Source organism: Leucopleurus acutus (assembly GCF_964270905.1).
Source record: "Leucopleurus acutus genome assembly, chromosome: 14".
NCBI lineage: Eukaryota > Metazoa > Chordata > Mammalia > Artiodactyla > Delphinidae > Leucopleurus > Leucopleurus acutus.
The window spans coordinates 60,946,735-60,962,829 of NC_139156.1; the positions used below are offsets into that span (position 1 = coordinate 60,946,735).

General features: G+C 54.7%; 1 protein-coding gene across 1 annotated transcript in view; it reads right to left on the bottom strand.

The window, feature by feature from the left end:
• LOC309971799 (cadherin-23-like) overlaps positions 1-15,792 on the bottom strand; it is a gene marked incomplete at both ends in the record, with an annotated part of 325,411 nt that extends 309,619 nt beyond the window's left edge. Inside the window, 2 exons of the mRNA XM_082855179.1 lie at positions 9,289-9,366; positions 15,726-15,792. Of these exons, the coding sequence (XP_082711305.1) occupies positions 9,289-9,366; positions 15,726-15,792 (145 nt within the window). The remainder of the gene's footprint in view (positions 1-9,288; positions 9,367-15,725) is intronic.
• Positions 15,793-16,095: the final 303 nt, after the last annotated feature.

A 16,095-nucleotide genomic window follows, 5' to 3' on the forward strand; every position in this document is an offset into this window, starting at 1 on the left:
CTTGGGATTCAAATCCCGTGGGAGCTTGGGCAGCTTGACTGATCTCTCTGAGCCTGTAACATGGGGACCGTGATAGAGCAGACTTCCCATCATCGCTGTAAGGATTCAGTGAGATCACTCAGGTAACCTAACTAGTAAACCACAACTACTAAATGATTACTACTATTATTTTTATTTTTAACTCCAACAACCTATTTCTGCCATCCAAGACACAACACAAGCTGCTTACCCCGCTGCTGGTGGGCCTGGTCCACGGCCTTCTGAGATGCTGTTCCCGTGGCTTCTGCGTGTAAACCCAGCCACTCAACGACGCCTCCGCTAGGAACCTGCCCCTCGCCAGGCCCAGAACGAAGCCCTTCCTTGCCTGAACATTAGCAGCGCCCTGGAGCTCACCCCTCCCACTTGCCTGGGGGTGGTCTGGGCATTTACCGTACATCCTCTTCTCCACTCCAAACCGGGGCTCCTTAAAAGCAATGACCCGCACACAGAATCCCAAAGTCGTGGTTAAGCTGCACAGGCTTTGGGGTCAGGCAGCACTGGGCTCGGGCCCATTTCTATCCTATAGAAGCTGTGTGACCCTGTGCAAATTACTCACTCTCTCTGAGCCTCTGCCTTCTCATCTGTAAAATGGGGATTATAAAGCCCCCCTTTCTCGGTCTGCTACAAGGATTCAGTGAAGCCATGTGTATGAAGAGCTTACCTAGACACAGAGTAAGTGTGTAAATATAGCTGCCATTTTCCCAGCTGTCTTTAATGTGTGTGTCCCTACACTGCCTCCAAGCGCAGCCTGGCACAGGTGTGCCGTGCAGACCATTAATGCCTGCCTGCATGACATGTGGCACGTCATCGTTATCATTAGTGATATTACGGCTGCATCCAAAACACCCGCCCCACCCCCACCCATGCATCGAGAGGCAGTCCACGGCTGGGGCTGCCACAGGCCCCAAATGTGCCAGGCAGGGGCCTCTTGGAGAGGCTACAGCCCAGCATCCCCCCAAAGGGTACTAATCTGTCCTATAACCTCCTTTGAGGGCCGATGCTGACCTGGAGAAAGGCAGAAAGGAAGCAAGACCACAGAGGCATCCAGGCCCTTCCAGAAGTCCTGTGTCATCCCCCACCTCCCAGAAGGAAGAGTAAAATCCCTGCTCTGTGAGGTCACCAGGAAGCCGGGGTCCCAGACCGGCTGCTCCCAGCATCTGATCACCTGGACAGATACTAGATCACCTCCTACCTCCAAAACCTCACCCAGTACTGACAGCTTTAGGAAGCCTCTGGGCTACCCTCACTTCCCCTCCCTAAGCACTCCAACCCCAGATTGTGGCAGCTCTGAGGCACCTGGAGCCCTTTCTGTAAACATCAAGTCCCAAGCTCACAGCCAACCAATCCAGGAGGATGCCCCTTCTTCCCTAGGCCCAGAGGAACCCCATACCTGCATGGGCAGAGCCCTCTTGAATATCTTTTGCAGATGGTGTGAGAAGTTAGGGCAGGAATCCAACAGTAACTCTCTGAGGCCCTTGTGCAAGCTCTCCACTTGGGCCTCAGTTTCCCCATCTGTAAAGTGGGAGTGTTTGACTAGTGATCATCAAATTGTCCTGTAGGAGGCCCTAGCTGTTCATTGCAGGCCCACTGAGGATCCTTGGGTGGGGGGTAAAAGTGAAGGTGAGGAATACAGGCTGTTACCACTGTGTACCTCTGACTTTAACTTCAACCACAGACGGTTATTTCTCCTTAGCGCTTATTATTGTCTCAGGCACTCTAATTTTGTCTGTGTTGTTATCAGTTACTGAGCTACGCTGCCTCTGTACAGGTGGCAGGCGGAAAAGCCCAAACCATGCTCAGAGCACACACCCAGATGATGTTTGGGAACCACCCCCACTGGACTCCTCATATCCACGTCCCTCTAACCCTTCAATTCCTGTAGTTTTGCCACCGGCCCTTGCCAGGGAGCTGCTTTGTGGGACAATGACCCCCTCTTCCCTGTGGCGGTCCTAAGGAACACTCCGGTTAAGGAAAAACTCATTCTCATCCTGTGGTTCTCCATCCTCTCCCGAGAGATGATTTCTTCCCCTTATTGAGACAAGGGAAGAGGGATACAGGGTAGGATAAATAGCCCCTCCCGGGGGACACCAGGTACAGAGAATGGTCCAGGAAAGACCCAACCCCCTCCCAGATTCCCCTCTAACCTGCCCCTCTTCATATCTGCTCCGCAGCCTCATGCCTGGACGTCATGCCATCCCTGAGCCTGTGCTGCCCACGCCCCCGCCATTCATGTCAGCATCCCCGCATCTCCCACGCTGCGCCCAGTGGGGCCTGCCCCTGCGGCGAGTTGTCTGCGTGCTTGCAGGCACACAGCTCCTCCGTCTACCGAGACCGCCGATGCGGGTCAGCCCACCTGAAAATTGCTCTCGCTGGGTCCAGACGAAACAGCTGGGCATTGATGGAGTTTGCAGAGAAATTAATCAGCGCCGTCTGGCAGTGGTGCCAGGCGCTGCCTGGGCCTGATGCATCCTAATGAGTCCTGAGCTCCTGCCTTAATGGCTCCTGACAAGACTAATTTAGCCATGTAGGTGATTAGTGCGGGCATTATCACCTGAACTGACGCTCAAGACGCTTTGGAGGTCTGGGAGGGTCTGCCTGGGGAAGTCGGCTCCATGAGCGACCACCTCGGCGACACACAGAGGGACCAGGACCAAGGGGAGGGGAATCGGCAAGACATTGAACATCCACTCAGCCTTTCATTCTTCCTTCATCCCTCTACTCATCCGACCAGCGATTGTTGAGGCCCGCTTTGTACCAAGCACTGTGCTTGGCGCAGAGGACGTGTGCCAGGAGGCTCAGCTTGCTGGGCTGTACAGTGGACATGATGCCACTTCTCCGGGATTCACTGTGAGGCTCTGGTCGGAGGCTGGCAGTCAACAAACGCTAGCTAATAGTATCGTTCTACAATCTTATATTACACATAAATACCAAAATGATAATTAATTGTAACATTGATATTAATTAAGATAATAAGTAAAAATGAACAGCCGATGGGGAGTTACACACAAATAACCATGATAGGACTTGCTAAGAGCTTTCATAGAGGTGAATTCAAAGCAAACAGAGGGTGCGGGATGGCGGAGGCTACGGCACCTCCCAGGGCAGGTGACATCTGAGCTACACCTCGAAAGATGAGTAGGGATTCACCAGGTAGGGAAGGGGAAAGGGCACTCCCTGCCGAAGGGACAGCGCGGGTGAGGGCGTGGCGGCGAGACAGAGCTGAGGTGTCGGGGTGCTGAGCGGTCCCCGTGATGGTGAGCAGGTGAGGAGTGGTAGGTGACAGGCCACGATAAAGAGCTCTCACTCCTTTCTCTAGGCGCTTGGGAGGCTTTGGACTGGCGGTATTCAGAATTGGGATAGGAGGAGTGACCTTGGGACCCAGCCCCAAGGGACACTGTCCCCCTCCAGGACCTGATGAGTGAGGACTGGGGTGGCAGCCAAGGTAGACGGACTAGATGCCCTCCACCCCCTCAGAACTCCTAAGTCAGCTCGGTGCCTCCAAGCCAGGTTTCATGCTGCTGCTTGTGTCCCTCGCTGGAGGCCAGCCAGGGCTCGGTGCCCCGAGGGTCCGCAGCAAATATGCCACATACAGCCTGGGGTGGGCAGGCAGCTGGGGTGATGGGAGACATGCTCTCCTGGCCGCTCTCCCTGGGCAGCCATCCCTGTCATCACCAACACCTCGCTCCTGACTCCCTGGGGAGGGGGGCACCTGGCCTGAGACTCCAGAAGGATGGCGAGCAGGCATGGAGCCAGCCCCAGCCCCTGCCCTGGAAGGTTCCCCCCGCACTCACGAACTCCAGACTTCACTCCTCCTCCCCCAAGGCACCTCAAGCCCCAGGCATGAGCCAGGCACGGGGTGGGGGGTGGGCAGGGGACATAGAGATGGCCCAGGCACCTGGAAGCATTCACAGGGCAACAGGGGAGACAGATGAGCAGCTGAGTAATAACAGCACTGCGACTGGGACTAATAGAGAAGGAGAAAGCAAAGGAAGCAGCCCTTGAACCCCGCCTGGAGAAAGCCAGGAAGGCCACACAGAGGCGGCAGCATGTGAACTGACTTGACTGACCAACGGAGGTTCATCACGTTCCAGGAAAAAGGAGCAAGAGGTAGGAACTCGCCTTTCCTGCTCGAGGAACTGCAGGGTGACTGGTGTGGCTGGAGTGGAGCGAGCTGGGGGTGTGGGGAAGGAGGTGAAGTCTGAGTGGTAGCAGGGCCTGGACTGCAAACAGCCTCGATGCCATTTAAGAGCACGGTTTTCATTCCAGGTGGGTGAAGGGACTTGAGCTGACCTTGTGACAGGCTCTGTCTCAGGTTGAAAAGGACCACTTGGCTGGGAGGGTGAGAAAGGCTGCAGCAGGGCAGAGGGAGCAGGGGGACCGCAGAGACCATCGGGAAGCTGTTGGGATAATGCAGACTTGGTCTGTGGTGGTAGGAGGTGAAGCGGTGAGAAGTGAGAAGATTCTGGAAATATTTTGAAGATCAAGCCAAAAGGATTTCCTGATGAACTGGATATGAGGTGGGGGAGTAAGGGAAGAGTCAGGGAAGACCCCAAGTTGTTGGTCTGAGCAACTAGAAGGCTGGAGTTGCAACTAACTGAGATGGGAAAGGTTGCAGGGAAGCAGGGGTTTGCAGGGGTTTGCAGGGAAGACTGGGAGTGTGGCTTTAGACTGAGGTTGAGAGCCTTTTAGACATCCACGTGGACATGGATGCAGAGGTGGTGTATGAGCCTAGAATCTCTGGTGCGAGGAGGCCCAGGCAGAAGGTAGAAGCCTCAGGGCTGTCAGCACACAGGTAGTACCCAGAGCTGCCAGACTAGGCATGGCACGGGAGTGGGAGCATAGAGAAGAGACAGAGGAGCCGGGCCCCGGGGCCCTCTGTGCCAAGAGGCCCTGGAGAAGTGGAGGAACAGGCAAAGGAGACTGAGAAGGCACAGCCAGAGGTGATGTCCTGGAGGAAATAAAGATAACTGCTGAAAGGCCATAAGGCCTGAGGATTAACGGTCAGCTTTAGCCACAGGGAGGTGGTCGGTGGTCCCGACACGAGCAATATTGGTGGAGTGTTTGGAGTGGATTGGGGAGGGCGATCGGAGACAGCATCCTTGCCCCCTGTCCCTCATCCTAAAGGTGCCATGAGGCCATTCGCTGCCGACAGCCAGGGCCGAGGTGTGGGCTATGCCAACCAGTCTGACCAGGCATCACGTCTCCACTGTGCTCCTGCTCTGCCCCGCCCAGGCCGGGCTCTGCTGCCAGTGGCTGAGGTCCACGTCTGCAGAAGACAAACAGGGACAAGGGGGGCCTGGAAGGGGAAGGCAGAGCTACTTAATGACTTCATTTGGCTTCTGTCTTTTCCAGCTGGGAGGTGGTCTACAAAAAGAACAGCAGGCAGAGGGAACTGGGAGCTGAGATAGGAGGAGACAGAGATGGAACATGCAGCCTCCGCACGGGATTTCAGATGGCTGGGCCGTACCCTCCCATTGCGCTCCCCAGCACGTGGCCGCTGGCCCGCGGTCGGAAACTGAGGCAAGAGCATGAAAAATGGGAAGGCTCAGAAGGTTTGGGGTGAATGAAAGTCCCAATCTCTAACCCAGGAGAGCACACTCACAGAAACTACATTCTGATAGAGCCTGTAATCAAACTCTACCTTCCATTCTTAAAAGGAACTTAAAAACGAATTAAAACACTTAGGACACTGCCTCAAGCACTCAGTAAACATTGTTAGTATAATAATATATATTATATATATATAGTATATCATATGTTATGTTATCATTATTATTCTGTAAGGCTCCAGTGGTCAAAATTAGGTGCAGTGGGTAGTAGCTGCAGGGACAGATTTCACAGTAACATTAGGAAGACGTTTTCATTCCCAGAACTGTCCCCACAGCACAGAAGTGAGCAGCCTGGTAAGATCATGAGTTCCCCTTCATTGGGGGTCCAAGCAGAAGCCGGATAATCTGTCCCAGAGCTGGAAGTTTGGTCTGCCCGCAGCTCTGACCTACTCCTCTGGTAAGCTGACATTTTCAGACTAGTTTGGTCTCTGGCTGTAGCCACTGGTACCAACCACCCCACTGGACCCAGCTCACCTATGTGTTTGTCTGTCCCCCTTGCAAGCCCGTGGCTAGCAGGACAGTCCAACCAGCCATCCCTGGGACACACATAAGTTCTCTTTTGTGTAACAACAAAGCGTTCTAGGTGTGGAAGCTTTGGAGTTAACTATAGTGTGTGTATACAGCCCAACAATCCAGAAAGGAGACTATTCCATCCCATTTTACAGTTTGGAGCACTGAGATTCAGAGAGCAAAGGGTTAGTGAGAGGCAAGCCTCAAAGTCAAGTCTCTAGGCCACCCCATTCCACATGGCAGGCAAAGGGCCAGTCTCCTTGACAAACTGTTTCCACCCTTACCCTCACCCTGGCCACTGCTGGTCAGAGGTCTGCACCCTGCTTTGTCCACGTCAGTCCACATGCATCCTCTGAATGGCCCAGGGCAAGTAGGTGACAGCACTCAGTGGAGGTTTCCAGGGCTGTGTTATCTGAGGGCCCAGAGATGTGACACCCTGGGCTAGCAGGACTGCCCCAGCTCAAGGCCACTGGGCCCATCTTTCCAATGCCCTCTCATTGGTGAGATGGGGAGATAGAGGCCCAGAGAGGGGAGGCACTGTGCCCAACGCCACACAGCAAGGAACAGAAACTGGGCTCATGACTTTCAGGGCAGAGCTGTGCTGCCCCACCCTGATGCAAAAGGAAGGGAGGAGGGCAGGAGGGTGTGGTCCAGCTCAGCACTGGCCCCTGCCCAGACAGATGAGCAGAGCTGTCTTCCAGCTCACTGAACCCTCTCTCATTCCTGCGGCCTCCCAGAGCCAGGGATCAATCCCCACCGCATCAGATGCACCTCCCCGTCCGCCCCGCTCTGCGACTGCCAAACACAGCCATAATGGGGCTGAGTCCTGGGAGTTACTCCTGGAGGCCAGTTGATGCCTGCGTTTGCAAAAGACAATCAAGAACCAGAGCCAAAGGTACCTGGAGCAAGGCCTGCTGGAGGGCTCGCTGGGGGCGTCCAGCCCAGGGTGTATCACCGCCAGCACTGGCCGAGCAATAGCCGCCCCTCCCAACCCCGTCACCCTCCCTGCAGCACAGGCACTCAGGGTGGAGCAGGGCAACGCAGGGCCACAGATGGGGTGACGGGGCTGGCGCCGCTCACCTGAGGGGGCCTTCGCCTCTCCCCGCCAGCAGCCCGGCTCAGTGAGTGGCTGGCCACACCTCTGCCTCAGGGGCCTGCCTGTCCCAGATATACTGCCTCCACCACAAAGGAATCTCCAGGAGGATGACGTTCAAACAGACGCTTACAAAAATCAGCCACAGGAAACAGTGTGGGAAGCAATGGAAAGGACCCGTTCAGGACTCTGCGCAAGAGCCACCACCACCTCCCCCTAAGCTCTCCTGCTTCCTCCTGCTCTGCCCTGCCCCCAGACGCACGACTCGGCCCCCTTCAATCCCCACTGGGGCTTAACCAGACAGCCAACCTAGCCTCTATCGCCCGCGACGCTGACTTCTTCATTCCTCGGTCGCGTTCCTCTCTGAATCCACGGCACCCAGGCCTGGCACAGGGGGCACCCCATCTGTATCTGATAAACTGATGAATGAACTGGAAAGAGCAGAACCCCTAGTGGTGATAAACGCTGCTAACATTCATCTTTTATGGATCCACAGGCACTGGGCACCTCTCTGCTGCCTCCGCGCCAGCCGCACACCAGGTCTGGGCCTGCGGAGGAGCCAGCCACAAACACCACCCCCTGACCCAACTCAGAAGGGAGGAACCGGCTCAGCAGGGTCCCCAAGGGACTGCCGGCCATCCTCTCCACCCCTCAGAAGGTGAGCTAAGCCTCTGGAAAGACATTCCAGAGAGGCAATCTGCCTCCTTCCTGGACACTTCAAACACCCAGATGCCCAAACACCAATCCCCAAATCCAGCCTCACGATGCTGATGCGTGGGGCTGCTAATCATCAACAGAGTGGCCACTTCTACACAGTGGGTCCCCACAGCCCTAGACGGTGTCACTGGGCCATGGGGCCAATCCCCACAATAGTCAGAATACCTGCTGTGCCCAGCACCTACCCACACAAGAAGGAAGAGCGGAAGGAAAGACCTCTGCAGGGGGCTTCTCATGCGCCCCTGCAAACAGCAGGGGAGAGTCTGGGGCCCACTAAGGCTCCCCTCTTCAAGCAGAGATTTTCGTTGAAGAATTTTGCATCTATGTTTGGTCTTACGCTATGAAAGAGTGCTTGAAATGACCTACTAGTTAAGTATCTTCACAGCCCTCCCCTCTCCAAGCCATCCTGCTTCATTTTCAGGTGCGAGTGATGCTCCAGAAAGATGCACCGTGCCGGCTGCCGGTGCTCGCTGCTCCTGGCCCACAGCCCCACCCTGATACCCACGAAGCAGGCAGACCTGAGTGTAAGAAGCCCCAGATTACAAGCACTTTCTCTAAAATGACACGGACGAGAATGAGAGGACACAAGAGGGAGTGCTGGTGGAGGTGAGTGGCACCTCCTGGCGCTGTTTTCCTCCATGCTCACAAGAACTAGTGCCTTCCCGTCAGCACAGCTGCAAGATGGGTTTGTTCAATTCAACCCCATTTCCTGAGAAGCTTCAGGGTCCCTAGAGCTGAGCTAAGGCCATGGGGCTATGCGTGCCGACCGCCAGCTGCAGATGTAGGAGCCAGGCCCTCGGGAGGGGCTCGTGAGGATAGACCTGGGTGATGAGGTGACTCAAGCTGGGGGCGGGTGGTGAGAAGCGGGTACCAGGATGCTCGTGATCACTTCCTAGATAATTTTTTTTTCTAATGACAAAAAAACAGGCATACTCAGTGCAGAAAACTCAGTAATCACGGAAAAGTACAAGAGGCTACAAAACAAACTCTACAAGAGCTTTCATCTTCAAATTTTCACAAGGAAGAGGAACGAGGCATTTTGTAGGACAAAATTAGTGCGGAAGTGAAAGTCAAGCAACTTGGGCTCAATGTGATAAACTCTTTGACACTGAGAACTCCTCTCTTTTGGAATAGGCCACCACAGGAAGTAATGAGTGTCCCATCCCTGGAGGCAACCAAGCAGAGGCCACACGAACACCCATCCGGGACCCCATGGAAGAGTTTCCAATAACAGGGGGAAGATCAGCTCAATCTGTAAGATCCCTTTCACTTGTGGGAAAGGAGCCCACCTCACGCCACCCAGCCCTCGCGCCAACTCACCCACAGGCGTATCCTCGCTGATCAGCAGGTATGTTTCAAAGAAGTGGTTGATGAAGAAGGGCAGTCGGTTCACCTGGCCTGGAAGTTAGAGGACAAGAGCATCAGTCAAGTACCCTCGTGCCAGCTCCATGCGTTCTGCAAGGGGCACAGAGTAGGGGCTCCAGTGGGCACTGAACCTGCATCCAGTGCTGAAGACACCTTTCCAGGACCTTGGCAGCTCGCTGTTCGGCCTCGAGGCCTATGGGGAGTAACGCCAGTAGGCAGGCAGAAGGCTGTCAGGTCGTTCGCTCAGCGAGGCCACGAGCCACGTGTGGCTATCGAGACCTGGTCCACGCTAGGATGTGCTGAAGTGTAAAATACACACGGGATTTTGAAGATGTTGTACGAAAAAGTGGGTGTGAAATATCTCATTCGTCTTTTATATTGATGACGTGGAAATGATAAGATTGTAGCAATACTGGATTAAGTCAAATACATTATTAAAATGAGTTTCACCTGTTTCTGTTCTAATGCACCTCTTAGAAAATTTAAGACCACACATGTGGCTCACATTGTATGTCTACTGGGCCTCCCAGCTGTAGATAGACTGGGAGCTTGGCAAGGACAAGGGCTGTCTGCTGTGTTAAGTGCTGCAACCCTGGTGCCCAGAACAGGACTTGGCACTTAGAAGGCCCTCAGCAGCTATTTGTTGTGTGAAGGAGTGGCCAGCTGATGCCACGTGATTAATAACAACAATAATAACAACAACAACAATGATAATAGCTGCCATCTATGGAAGCCTCCTCCGTACCAGCCGCTTACACCATCTCCACCAGTCCTCATGGTCCAACATGTGCTGTCACGTCTGCATGTTACTACTGAGGAAAATGAGGCTTTGAGGGGGTAACTAGTAACTTGCCCAGGGTCACACGGCTGGTAAGTGTGGCATGGGCCGTACTGGAACCCAGACCTGGAAGCCTGTGCAGGTAACCCTGTACCACTCTGTGACAGCCTCAGGTTGGGGGCTGGCTCTGGAAGGGGACAGCATGATACCGTCATGGGCTGAGGAATTTCATATGTATGAAGAGTCCCCCATATCACAAGTCCCTCCCACAAAGCCTCCCCAAGGCTGGCTTCCTCTGTCCCCTGAGCAACCCCCCAGAGGCCTTCAGTAGTATGGTACAATATGAAATATATTTGGTCTCTGCCCCCAGTTCCCGGCACAGAGCTTCAAAACTCCTTGCAATTTCCAGAGTGACAGGAGTGTCTTTTGTTATATCCGTAAGGAGCCGCCTTGACCACACCCACGTTTATGCCAATGAGGTGATTTCTTTTTTACCTTTAAATTTTTAAAAAAATTTTTATTGAAGTATAGTTAATTTATAATGTTGTGTTAATTTCTGGTGTACAGCAAAGTGACTCGGTTATACATACATATAAATATATTATTTTTCATATTCTTTTCCACTATATATAGTTTATTAAAAGAGAGTAAACATAGCTCCCTGTGCTCTACGGTAGGACCTTGTTTATTTTATATATAGTCGTTTGTATCTGCTAATCCCAAACTCCTCATTCCCCAGCCCCTCCTTTCCCCTTTGGTAACCATAAGTTTGTTTTCTATGTCCATGAGTCTGTTTCCGTTTTGTAAATAAGTTCATTTGTGTCATATTTTAGATTCCACATATAAGCAATACCATTGGTATTTGTCTTTCTCTGTTTGACTTACTTCACTTAGTATGATAATCTCTAGGTCCATCCATGTAGCTGCAAATGGCATTATTTCATTCTTTTTTATGGCTGAGTAGTATCCCATTGCGTATACATGCCACATCTTCTTTATGCCTTCATATGTTGATAGACATTTACGTTGCTTCCATGTCTTGGTTATTGTAAATAGTGCTGCTATGAACACTGGGGTGCATGTATCTTTTCAAATTAGAGTTTTCTCTGGATATATGGCCAGGAGTGGGGCTGCTGGATCATATGGTAACTCTATTTTTAGTTGTTTAAGGAACCTCCTTACTGTTCTTTGCAGTAGCTGCACCAATTCACATTCCCACCAGCAGGGTAGGAGGGCTCCCTTTTCCCGGTGAGGAGACTTAGAGTGGGGCCCCTACAGAGAGCCTCAGGAAGGGGCTGATCCCCGGAAAGACCAAGTGATAAGATGGGGAACTTTCAGCCCACCTCCAACCTCTAGGGAGGGGAGGGGAGCTGGAGATTTCCAATATTTGATGAGCTCCCAAGTTGGTGAACACATCCGTGTGCTGGGAGGACGGCACACCTGGAGAGGCATGGACGCTCCACCCGACCCCACCCCCCCATAGCTTGCCCTGTGCATCTCTTCCATCTGGCTGTTCCTGAGTTGTATCCTTTATATTCAACCAGTAAATGTAAGTAAAGTATTTCCCTGAGTTCTGTGAGTCATTCTAGCTAACTGAACCTGAGAAAGGGTAGTAGGAAGCCCTGATTTATAGCCAGTTGGTCAGAAGTACAGGTGGCCTGGGACTCACCACTGGCGTCTAGAGTAGAGCTGAACCCTTAAATCTGTGGAATCTGGCACTAACTCTGGGTAGACAGCATCAGAATTGAACTGAATTGTTGGACACACAGTTGGTGTCTGGAGAGTTGGAGAACTGGTTGTTGGTATTGGAAAACACCCCAGAAGGAGGCAAACGAGGGCACTTCCCCCTCTGCCCCTACCAACCAGGGATGGGGGGGTTGGTCAGTCTCACATGGGGCCGACATCGTGCAGCACACACGTAAGCAGCTCCCGCTGCGTCTTCCGGGGGCCCTGAACATGGGTGGGCTGCAGCCCTCCCCTCCCTCATTTCTGCTGACCTGGCTCCCTCAGGGCCAGGCTCAAGAACACAGAGGCTAGTACTTCCCTCATTGCTGGAGACCTCCTAGTGGGGAGCAGGCAGAACTAATGGAATCTCCACCCCCACCCCCTCTGCTCAGGCACCCAAGCTGATGCCATTTCTGGTTCTGCAAGCACTGTAGCCTCTCTCTCCCCTCCTGGCCAGGACTGCTGGCCCTTTTGCCTTCACTTGCCAAATTCCTATTTATCCTTCAAGTTTTGCCTTAGATGTCCCTTCTTCCAGGAAGCCCTCCCTGACCACCACAACTACACATATGCACTCGCCCACACACTCCCGCCCTCTCATATGAGGAACCTGGGGCTCCTCACACACTCAAGAGCCTCAGAAAGGCTCAGAGGCCAGTGGTCAAGGGCTTCACCTTTGTTTGTAGTCTCTCTGTGCCTCTTTCTAGTCATATGACCTCCCCATGCCTCTGTTTACTCAGGTGTAAAATAACGATAACAACAGGACTTACTTCTTGGCTGTGTTGAGTATTAAATGAGATTACATACATAAAGCACTTAGCGCCATGCTCCCGCACACAGCAAGCACTCGATAAATGGTAGCTATTATTAATATTGGTATCAATGACAGTGCTGCCTGCTCAGCCAGAGGCGGAGGCTTTGGATCCCTGCTGGGGGCTTTGGGCTCCCGTACAGAAAGCAGCTGAGCCAGGGTAGAAGGCTCAGGGGCGACCAGGGAATTCGGCATGGGCTCAGGCTGGGGCAATGGCAGGGAAACCAGCCAGAAAAAACGTCACCTGCAGCAGCATCGTTCGTTTTCAAATTTTGTTTTACAGGACCTGCCAACAATCAGGCACTGAGAGCTCCACACGGGGGGCTGGGCAGAGCCTCGGGGACGTACGTCGCCTGCCACATACCAAGCAGGACCGTGATCTGGGAACAGGCTCCCACCCTAGGAAGCCCAGTGGCCTTGGACTGCCAGTGGGGACTGGGAGGGTGATGGGAGGGTGGGAAAGGGGGGTGCCCACAGGTCGCCTCTTCCCTTAAAAGATACTTTTAAGGCATGAAGGCTGTGTCCTCCAGAGGCAAACTGCTGCCTCAGGAGCTTTGAGGCCTCCGGCCAAGTGGGAACGTGAGTGCCCGTGCGAGGGGAGGGGACAACGGGCGACTTCTGTGAAGGAACGAGAGTCCAGCTGCCCGCGCCCACGATGCGCCCCTCTGTCCCCGCCCCACACATGCTCATTCCCTGCTTTGGCACCTACTGTTTGTTCTGCCCTGGATGCCTTCTCCCTGCATCCCTGGCCCACTCACACTATCCTTCCCTACAAAGTAGATGCGGGTCCACCAGCTTTAAGTATCTATTTCAACACTGCTGCGGCCTCTCCCGTTGCGGAGCACAGGCTCCGGATGCGCAGGCTCAGCGGCCATGGCTCACGGGCCCAGCCGCTCCGCGGCATGTGGGATCTTCCCGGACTGGGGCACGAACCCGCATCCCCTGCATCGGCAGGCGGACTCTCAACCACTGCGCCACCAGGGAAGCCCAAGAATCAAGCTTTTAACCACCACAGGCCTGAGAGGAGAAGGGAGAGGGGGAGGCTCACACCGAAGGCAGATTCGAGCTGCGGTGCTGGATGACAGGCCTTCCACACGCGGCGAGGAAGGGAAAGATCCCGGAAGGAAGCAAAGCTGGGTAGATGTGGAGGAGCGGAGCCGTCCAGGCACGTGATGTGGGAAGGACAAGGCATCCACCAGACCAGGAAGCACAGACTTCACTCAGAACCGTGGGGTGGGGCAGGGGATTCCTCTTAGGGCTTGAAGGACACTGGCAAGTGGCAGAGCCTGGACTGGAACCAGGAAGGCCCAACGCCAGCCCAGGCCCACCTGCCCAGGCCTCTGAAGGCACAGTGGTTCTCGCTGAGGGCCATGTTGGGCACAGCCCTAGACCCCGCCCTCAACTCATGACAGGGAAGGTGCACAGGACAGGGAGCACAGCGCGGCGACCAGGTGAGGCCTTGTACGCCCTGCCGCTCGCTGCTGTGCGGCCTGGGCAAGTCGCTCTACCTCTCTGGCCACCGTTTCCCAGCCTCAAGATGAAGACAAAAAGCCCCCGCTGCCCTCTCACCCCGCCTCCCTGCCAGAGGTGTCCCGTGCACGGCGTCACTGTGATAATGGCTGCTGCAATTTGGATGCGTGAGCCGCCTGGATCTAGAGAGCTCAAGGGGAGACTGCGCCTCTTCTACGAAGGCAGCCAAGCTGTTAGCACCTGTTGTATTTCTTTTTAATGGGGAGGGCGGGGGAGGGCATGGGTGTCCAAGGTCACAGAGTCCCTGAGGAGTCTGACGACACCAACAAGCAAACCCAGAGGGTCAGAGCTGAGGGTCTCGGGTGCCCCTCACTGAGCCCTCCCCGAATGGGGCTTTACAAAGGAGAAGCTTGACACCTGGAGCAGCAGCTGGCCCAGGGGTGGAAAGAGGGTCTGAGACCCCTTGTGGCTCTGCCCCTGAGAGTCTTTGAGGCTGCGCTGCTTGGATGGGAGTGAGCTCCCCGTCACAGGGGCATCCCAGCAGAGATCCCTCCCAGCAGGGAAGCCAGGGGACTCTCGGGCAGCAGGATGCCAGCAGCAGTCCACCAAGCATGAAGCTCTGGTTTCCTCCAGAGGCTCCTGGCTCCCTGGAGTGAGAGAAGGAGCTGACGCCCCTCAGGAATATGTTTGCCTGTGTCGCCAGGCACGCTCTGCCCATAGCTCTTCCCTGAGGACACCCTGGTCCCGCGGGACACCGAGCCAGCTGTGCCTGCTGTCCTGGCCTTCCTTCGTGCACACCAGAGCTGCTTTGCTCCCGGTGTCCAGGAGAGGCAAATGCCCAGGCCTTTCCTGGCCTCCTCCGTGGGCACTAAAGCTGGCACTGACCTGGCTGCTGCAAGGCCGGGGGAAGGAGGGCTGCCCGCCCTGCAGAGAAGGAAGACTCCTGGCAGCCACACCCTCGCTCAAACTATTCCCTCCTCCAGGATTCCCTTCTTCCCTCTACCCGCTTTAAAACGACTTCTCAGTCTTCAGAGCCCAGATGAAACGTCTCCCTTCTGGCTGGGTCCCTCCTGTGCCCGCAAGTTCAATTAATCTTTTCTTCTGATGGGCTTCTCTGGAGCTCTGTACATCCTTTATTACCACTTTATCCACCCTGCTTAGAGCAATCCTATCTGTGTCTTTCTCCCTGGTGAGCCCCTGAGCGCCCGAGAATGTCATTTCTTCCATACCCCCAGAATTGGACACAGTAGGGCACACAGTGTCACACAGTAGGTGCTCAAAAGACAACTGTGAAATGGACTAGAACTGGGGCCAGTCCCCACATCCCAGAAGAAGGACAGTTCACGGCCATAGATGCCTCCCCTTATAGCTCAAGTATTTCTCAAGTCTCCTCCCCTTCCCTCATGTGTCCCAGGCCCTGGAGATGGCTGGTATTTTCAGCCCTGTGAGGGCTGCAGAAGCAACTGAGGCCCAGAGAGGGAAGTGAGTGCCCAGTCACACTCACGGCAAGGCAGGGTCTTGAGAGTCCCAGAGCACAAACGCCAACCACACACCGTCCAGCCCGGCCTCCCATGCTCGCTGTGGGGAGAGAAGGCGGAGGACTGAACTTACCGCAGCATCCAGAGATCAGCACAGACAGCCAGACCACGAGGCAGCTGGAAGCGACGTGGCACCTCATGGCTCCTGGGGACAAAAGGAGGGGAGGGTGAGAAACGTCCTATTGGAGCGCCTGCTCTTGCAGGCTGTGCAGCGCTGCCTCAGCCCTGCAGCTCCGGGAGAATTGGGCCTGAGAAGGGAGGAGAGAGAATCGGTGCAGATGGGGGGGGGGGCACATGGGGAAGAAGAGAGGGTCTGTACCCTGGGGTTCTGTCATCGTCCAGTGCTGAGAGTGGTGTGGCACGACTGGGCTGAGGGCATGGGCAACAGTCACCTCTGTGCCCTCGTGGAGGCCGACTGCACGGCTTGTGGGCAGGGCTCGGGG